This window comes from Rhinichthys klamathensis, unplaced genomic scaffold (assembly GCF_029890125.1).
Source record: "Rhinichthys klamathensis goyatoka isolate OS25496 unplaced genomic scaffold, OSU_Roscu_1.1 h1tg000059l_1, whole genome shotgun sequence".
NCBI classification, from domain to species: Eukaryota; Metazoa; Chordata; class Actinopteri; order Cypriniformes; family Leuciscidae; genus Rhinichthys; species Rhinichthys klamathensis.
Genome location: NW_026606604.1, coordinates 8,747,167 through 8,755,678, shown reverse-complemented (window position 1 = coordinate 8,755,678; position 8,512 = coordinate 8,747,167). Strand labels below are relative to the sequence as shown.

General features: G+C 35.1%; 2 protein-coding genes across 4 annotated transcripts in view; one reads left to right on the top strand and one right to left on the bottom strand.

Moving 5' to 3' along the window:
• The first annotated feature begins 285 nt into the window (after window positions 1–285).
• On the top strand, window positions 286–2,167 carry ppp1r17 (protein phosphatase 1 regulatory subunit 17). Of its 2 annotated transcripts, XM_056249276.1 has the most exons (4): window positions 286–705; window positions 1,484–1,568; window positions 1,762–1,887; window positions 1,995–2,167. In XM_056249276.1, the coding sequence occupies exons 2-4, from the start codon at window positions 1,499–1,501 to the stop codon at window positions 2,063–2,065; spliced, it is 267 nt and encodes an 88-aa protein (XP_056105251.1). In that variant the 5' UTR covers window positions 286–705; window positions 1,484–1,498; the 3' UTR covers window positions 2,066–2,167. The 2 variants fall into 2 exon arrangements, with proteins under 2 accessions (XP_056105251.1, XP_056105250.1); XM_056249275.1 differs by lacking the exon at window positions 286–705 and having other exon boundaries at window positions 1,179–1,568.
• Window positions 2,168–3,244: 1,077 nt separating this feature from the next.
• Window positions 3,245–8,512, bottom strand: part of pde1ca (phosphodiesterase 1C, calmodulin-dependent a) — an 83,721-nt gene continuing 78,453 nt past the window's right edge. Inside the window, exon 17 of one of the 2 annotated variants that reach the window (XM_056249261.1) lies at window positions 3,245–3,573. In XM_056249261.1, the coding sequence (XP_056105236.1) occupies window positions 3,410–3,573 (164 nt within the window). In that variant the 3' untranslated portion in view covers window positions 3,245–3,409. The remainder of the gene's footprint in view (window positions 3,574–8,512) is intronic. The other variant, XM_056249262.1, reaches the window with a different exon arrangement.

Below are 8,512 nucleotides of genomic sequence, written 5' to 3'. Positions count from 1 at the left end.
AGGGATCATGTGTAAAGTGCCACACTGTATCCTTATTTAATTAGACCAGGTTTTTACTTTTACATTCATGTTCTTGGCAGACGCTCCCTTGACTTATGTGGCGTTGGCATATGAATGAATGAATGTCGTGTTTAAACTGGGTAGAGAAGTGCATTAAAAATCAACAAAACCACTTCACACACTCTCCATACACACTAGACAAGGGAGGAGGAAACCCCATTCACATCAGAGGACAATAGAAAGACATCAAAGCCTGTCAGCAAACAATGTCCACATTGTTTTTAATTATTATTCATTTTCTCTTGTTCACGCTCTCCATTGTGCTAGTAATGAGAGTGTGTGGATGCGTCTTAAATTGCAGAAATGGTTTATTGTTATCTTAAATATTATTATTTATGAAGTAGGCCTAGAATGATTTGATCGAAAGCAAATCGTTTAGTGGGAATCACTGCATTGACAACATTCTGTGTTAACACAATCCATCTTAACCAGCCTCACCTCCAACATGTTCAAATCACAGCAGAAAGTGTTGAAGTAGTTTCATTTACCTCGATGACGTGCGTTCGTGGAAGCTGGGATGACTGACACATGACAAGGGCCCCTGTCACCATGACAACATGCTCTAATGGAGGCCCCTCCTCCTAAAGTACATAACCCCTGTCTCTGATCTGGCCTGCACTTGCTCCATCTCTCTGCTGCACCGAGGTATGGCCCTCTCCCTTTCTTTTAATACACATCTTTAGTTTCTTTCAGAATCTACATACATTTCAAAATATTTTAGCAAGACATTATATTATATTTAAATAAGTAAAATGTTTACAATGTTTATTCAGTGTGTTTAGACTGTTCAAAGTGTATTTTAAAGTATTGTATGTGTGTGTTTGTATATATATATGCCAATATATGCAATACTTTTAAAATATACTTTATTATCTATATGTACAGCACATATATGGCTATTTATGTGTTATGATTTAATTTTAGATGCACACATCAAATCAAAATCAATTGAAGCAAATCCTACTTATTTTAATATACTTTAGATATTTTCATTATATGTTTTATATGAATGTGATGTTTTTAAATATTATTAATGAGTATCTTACATTGCATTTGAATAAATGCAATATTAATATTCATCCGTGCTCAAAATGCCTTAAAATAAAAGTATAGATAAATAGATTTTTTTGTGTCCCAAAACCTGTTTTCCATTGCTGTCATATAATGAGTGATGAATCTGTTTCTTGTTAATTTATTGGGATGCATTTAAGTATCATATTTTGCAATGACATAATTACATTCAGAACCCAAATACCAATAACATGATCGTCATTTTGTGAAGCGAGAAGCAGCTTTTGTTGAATCAGTTTGCTACCATTCTCAGGTCTAATAATGCTTTCCAGTAAATATGACAGAGCCTTTGTCATGTACATGAGTGTGTGTGTGTGTGTTGAACACGAGCTGTTATCTGATACCTGAGCAGACTGCTGTGGGGAGCATGTCCACTGACTGTGTGAGGTCACTCTCAGACAAAGCCGAACACACACTCACCATGCACGAACATCTCTGTAAGTAGAGTATTATATCTGCATGCACAATGTTTTTTTTTAAGGAAAAGAAATACACAATGACATTGGAAGGGTCAAAATTTAGGTCAACAGCATCCACCGGGAGTAAGAAAGACGGGAACAGATGGCGACAGTCTGACTGATACATACAAACCAGTGCTTGTGAACCAGTTTCTGACATGTTCTCCCGCAGATGGGAACGCTGAAATAATGGACAATCAGAAGCACAGCTCCGAGGAACATCAGCAGGACAAACTGGGACAGAAGAAACCCCGCAGGAAAGACACTCCCGTTCTCAACAGCCCTCCACTCATACCAGGCAAGACTTTGATTTCTCGCTGTCATCTTTTCACTGTCACCCTCACGCCCTCTCCATCCATCTCTCGCTGTCTCTTTGTCTCAGTTCCTTGCGTTTGTCTTTCGCAGGCGTGAGATTGATGAAGACAGAGGCTCGAATGATTCATCAGGAGGATGAGGAGAAAGAGATGAAGAAGTAGATGCGTGTTCGAAACATTCGGTTTTCACTGTTGTTTGTGTTATTTTTGACCGTTGACTGAGCCTTCATTAAATGTAGGTTTTGCAGATATTTTTTTGAGTTGTCATGTCGTCATTTCAGTGCTATGCTGTAGAAACACAACTTAGAGTGAAGGAAACAACACTCATTTAATTACAACATTGCAGCATAAATATTGGAATGCATTCATAGCAGAAACAATGTCTGTCTACCAGCAGAACTAATACATTTATTCTGAAAGCGATATAGTATGTAACATGGTACATGTACAGGTGTGTTAGTATAAGATAATGTTTGAACAGGAGGTTACATTAAGGTAAATCTCAAGAAACCTGTCAATAACATGTTCAGGTCATATTTCACCCCGAAATCAAAAAGGAAGGTTGGGGACTGGGAAAGAAATTATATTTTGCTATTACCGTAAGCAGGTTTTGCTCCCTAATTCTCATTATGTTAATACAAAAAAGGAAAAGTATTCATACATCATGTTAGTGTTTGTTGTGCCTTTGATTAATGTTGATTTAAATAAATACAAAAATATCAAAATAATTGTATCAACACTTTTTAATATACATATTGCTGTTTTTGCAGCTTTGACTTGCCATAAGTACTCCATCAGTTTAAAATCAATTATTGAATATATATTTATATGTATATATATATATACACACACACACATAAATAAATAAATAAATATACAGTATATACTTGTATATACAGCAAGTGCTGGGCAACGATTAATCACATCCAAAATAAAAGTTTGTGTTTACATAATATGTGTGTACTGTGATTAATTATTTTATATATATATAAATACACACACATGCATGTATATATTTAAGAAAAATTTGTTATTTAGATATAAAATATTTATATATCATATAAGTAATGTATAAATATGTATATACAGTATATACATGCAAATATTTCTTAAATATATACATGCATGTGTGTGTATTTATATATACAAAATAATTATTCACAGTACGCACACATATATTATGTAAACACAAACTTTTATTTTGGGTGCGATTAATCGCTGCCCAGCGATATATATATAAAAAAATGTTGATACAATTATTTAAAAAAATATATATATTTAAAGAACATCTATTTAAAAAAAAAAACATCTTCGGGGAAACTGCTAAATTGTTTATAACAGTAATGTCACAATGCCAACAATCTTGTTGTATTGTCTTTATGCAAAATATAATTTTCTTGTTCTTTTTGATTTTGGGTTGAACTGAAATAACATCACGTTAACTACAACATCACTGCAGAACAGACCTATTGCTGTGTGTGTGCAGTGCTATCGCTGGGGTCCGGGTCACCTCCCCCGTCTCAGAGAGATGCTCTGGAGATGTCTGGCCTTGCTACGGGGGTCTGCGGGGTTGCTGTCCTCTTTCTGCGGCCGGGAGGGCAAGTAGGACTTGGCACAGTAACTGGGTTTTTTACTGTATCTGACCAGGTGGTATTTGCGGCGGGTCGTAGCTGCAAAAGACAGAGCAGAATCTTAACGAGGAGGCTGAACTATTCATATCTGTACATTTAAAAACAAAGGTCCGATATACCAAAAATAAAGACTCAAACTCATCATCTGAGCCCTTTGAGTAAAGATTTATTGTCACAAAAGTGCAATTAAGGAGCATTGAAACAAGCATGATCACATGACCACACCTGCCTAATGATTTGATATTTTTCTTTTTGAAATAAAAAGTAATGAATGCATCAACAGACATTAGTGTAGAAAAAAACAAAATTAAGATAAAAAACAATATCATGACAAATTACACTCTGGGAAGTAATAAACAGGTAAACGAAACAATTTGTGTGTATATAAAAATGTCTAAGAGCATGTTTGACTGCAGTGATGCAGTACACTAGATGGCCAACAGATGGCTGCACAGCACCATATGATTTATGTACTGCTGATCAGAATATTCTTTTATGAAAATGCTCCGTGTTTGAGTGACGGTGAAGTTAAACTGTACGTGAGGATTTCAAACCAAAAAAGTAATAAAAATAGCTTAGTTTTGACACAAACAGGTTTCCTGACAAACACGTATGTACTGAACACATGACAGTTAGCCTACTACAAAGCCGACGTAAACACTCATTAAGGCAGAATCTCATTGTGCCATATTTACTCATCAACTTCAATATTCTATAAATGTACAGCAGTTCACCTAAATAATCTCACATTCTGAGCCTAAACAAGGTTAAAAAGGACTGATATGATATGTATCATATTCCATCTGTTACCGCCTTATCATAACTCTCACTACATGCTTGATTTCTGCATAAAGCAACATGTCACCAACTCTAAATAATAAAGGTTTCAAAAGAGGGGTTTACCATAGAACCATTTTTGGTTCCCCAAAGAACCTGTCAGTGGGCAGTTCTTAAAGGATCCATTTGGTAACGCTTTATTTCAATAGTCCACTTTAGACATTCGATAAGTGACTTTGCAACTACATGTCAACTAGCAGTCATTATTAGTAGACTGTTTGCTTAATATCTGATAACACTTTATTTTGATGAACAGACATTCTACTGACTATAAGTAACTTTGCAAGTATATGTCAACTTATTCTATTAACCTGAACCCTAACCTAACAGTCTATTAATATTCTAATAAGAGTTAGTTAACATGTAGTTGCAAAGTTACTTATAGTTAGTAGAATGTCTAAAGTGTAACCAAACATTTCATTCTTAGAGTGAAGAACATTTGAAAATTTCTAAAGAAAATGTTCCATGAATGTTAAAGGTTCTTCATGGAACCATCAATGGCAATAAAGAACTTTTGTGTAAAATTAAATAGGGGGGCATTAACCCCAAAAAATAAAAAATAAAAAAAAAATCATATATAATATTCATAATATTTTATAATGGCACAGTATCAACCAATCAAATGAGCTTTGCAGACTGAACTTGAGCTTTTCCAGTAAAAAACAAATCTCTCAGATCTGAAGAAAACGTTGAAAACGAAGAAAAAAAAAAGGTCAAGATATGATTCATGACCCAGAACCAAGGACAACTAAACACGACACAAATGACAACAGAGAATAACCCACAAGGATCAGGAATTAATAACAGATTTAAGGCAATAACGCTTCTTTCTTTTTTTATCTTTCTTTCTTCAATGACTCTATAAGTATGCATTGAATGATGGCTTGCAGTGACCTCCAGTTAAATGACGTACAGACATTATAATCATCTTTGGTTGAGGCAACAGACATTTACACAGGATTTCGCTGCCTATTTATAACAGCCTATATTAGGAGGCCTTTACTTTTCTTTTCTTTTTTTTCGTTTTACATCATTTTTGTTTTCTACATTTGACCATTTATGTATGAAACTAATATACAGAAAGATTCACATGAACAGGTGCATTATACTGTGTGTGACACACACTCTGAGAAGATGGCCGGCACAGACAGAGACATAAATACCTCGCTAGGACAGTGAACTAAAGACTAATATATCCGCATGCAGCATCTAACACATCAAGATGCTCGTGCTCATACTTTATTCTATTTCTTCATTTACCAGATAAAAAAAAAAAATCCTTTTTATCTCTGTTAATTCTCAGAGATTTGAGTAAGCATGAATAGTACAATTCATCTATATTGTTCATACCAAATTTCCCTATAAACACTTCATAAATAATATAATATTTTATATACATCAAATACAAAAATAGAAGAGAATTCAAAATACAACCTAATGTCAAAATAAGTACATGTACTGCATTTTTAACGACAATGGTTGCAGAGGGTTGGGAAAAGAAATTGGCCTAATAGAATTGGCTCATATAAGAAAATCAGACAGATTTTTCTTTTAAAGGGCGGCTATTTTAATGCATACAGCAGGGTTCAAAATTCTATAGTATTTGTTCAATTTAATGCAAAAAATATATATTTAAAAATGATAATGTACTAAATATTAACAATTAGATTTTTTTCCTATGTAATTTCACAATATCCAGCTGATATAGATGCATGTTGTGCAAATCACATACGACAACATAATTTGAATATTCTATCAAAATTACGCCGTATTGTGACAGAACTGATTATTTGTGTGAATAATCAGTCTCAATGAGTTGAAAAAGTCTTCTATGATCAAAGTGACATTGATCGTTAAACTAACGATCAAACCCCCAATCACAAGAATCTCCTGAAACAGAGGACACACGTGATGGAAACTGTACAGTATCAACATCAAAACAGGACGGCAGGAACATCAAATCCACAACTAACACAAACAATGATAAAAATAAGAGGTAAATGAACACTAGTTCTGCAGACATTCTTTGACGGCCCGTTGAAGGTGGTGTGAGGGGCTGAAGCTCTCCCTCCGTTCACTGTCTGTGCAGGTTTGGCAGATGTTGCGCCGTCCCCGTCGGAAGAACATCGGGATGCTTTCCACAGTCATCTTCATGTGTGACAAGAGTTTCTAAAACCCACCGTGCGTCTCTCTGCGTTAACAAAGTCTCAGTTCTCTGATGGCCTTGTGCATCTCTGAACCAAAAGCTGGCAAACATCCTTAAGGTCGGATGTGAATCAAAAAGAGTATGAAAAAACGAATGCGAAGATTGTCCATCAGAGACAGAAAGATGTGATTTTAAGAAAGAAAACATCCTCAAAAAAGAAAAGAAAAAGATGAATAATAAAAAAGAACCACCAGGTGACAGCATAGCACAGGGTTTGGAGTCCTGCAGAAATGGAGCTGCTAGTTTGCATCGGCTGCCAGTGAAGACGAGGAGATCCCACAGTTACTGTGCTCGTCTTCAGAGTCTGCAGAGGAGAGCAGATATTGGCCACATTTAGAGCTCATGTTCCACAGCTCTGACTGATGGGACAGGGGAATGAGGTGATACCACAACTCACATGCCACGAGGTCAGATGGAGGGAATTGAACTTATTTTGATGAATGAACTGGTCTCTCCTTATCTACCGTTTGCTGCTGGATTCATAATGACTTTTAGGGATACTTCAATGACAAATGTATTCTATCATTATGCCGTTCCAAACCCACATGATTTTCTTTCTTTAGTGGAACACAAAAGGAGTTATTTTGCAGAATGTCTTGGCTGTTCTTTCATACAACAAAAGTGGGACTAAAAGCACCAAAGAAAGCACGGAAAACTATTAGTCATGTTAGGACATGCAGCAAACAATGATGTTTGACTTTACATCTTGAACGGTGGATCTTGTTTTGTTACAGTATGTTTGAAAGCACTCCAGAACAAGTACTTTTTGTCTTATTTTCCAGCTAAATGTATATATAAAAGTCCTTGAATCAAAATACACCATCGTTCAAAATATTCTTTATAATTAGTTTTGTTTTGTTATTCAGCAAGGACGCATTTAAACTGTTCAAAAGTGTCAGTAATCAGAAATTTATGTTACAAAAATGTATATTTCAAATAAACACTGTACTTTTGAGCTTTCTATTCATCAGAGAATCCTGAAAAAATAGTATCACGGTTTCCCACAAAAATATTAAGCAGCACAACTGTTTTCAACATTGATAATAATAATAATAATAAATGTTTCTTGAGCATCAAATCATCATATCAGAATGATTTCTGAAGGATCATGTGACACTGAAGACTGGAGTAATGATGCTGAAAATTCAGCTTTGCATCACAGGAATAAATTACATTTTTAAATATATTCAAATAGAAAATACTTTATTTTTGATTAACTAAATGCAGTGAAAGAAAGTCATACAGGTTTGGAACAACACAAGCAGAGTAAATGGTTTCCTTTTTGAACTATTGCAAGAATGAGAAATGCAGAGGTGGAAGAAAATGCATCAAGGTGTCAAACCAACATAATGTGTTTTTTTTTTTTCTGGGAGGAAATGAACCTGAAGTGACTCTCCTGCAGTTAGCGGCTGAATCCCAATCGACATACTATCTGTTCTACCTACCTAAAATCATAATAATGTTGAAAAAAGTATGCTAAAGGTGCCTGGATAGCAAACTACTTACATTGGATTTTTAGAGGATTGTATTCCTGGATGTTTTTTGGATCAGTGTGACTCCCAAGATGATAGTTTCTCTGATGTGTTATGGGAGTGCAATTTTATGATGCTGTAGTCAGTGTAGTACACTGTGTCCTACTCCTAACCAGATTCAACACAATAAAAACTCAATAAAAGCTCTTCCATAGTAATTTGAGTTTTTGTTCTAACCAAGAACAAGACGATCTGTGCGCCACTTATTTTAGACTTCTGTCATAATGATCTGGGTAGCTCCGCCCTCAGTGAAATCTCATTGGTCAAAACATCAGATATGTCCTCATTTGCTGTAATTTTGGTTTTCAGCTTGGACATGTTTATACGCCTGGTTAGAACACAGTGTTCATTGTATAAATTAGGATTCAGCCACTATGTGATGCAGTTAATAGCCGTTAAAGGA

Coding starts and splice junctions, on each gene's coding strand:
- ppp1r17 (XM_056249276.1), top strand. CDS start 1,499: ATGTCCACTGACTGTGTGAGGTCACTCTCAGACAAAGCCGAACACACA. Junction 1,569..1,761: donor CACCATGCACGAACATCTCT/GTAAGTAGAGTA, acceptor GTTCTCCCGCAG/ATGGGAACGCTGAAATAATG. Junction 1,888..1,994: donor CAGCCCTCCACTCATACCAG/GCAAGACTTTGA, acceptor TGTCTTTCGCAG/GCGTGAGATTGATGAAGACA.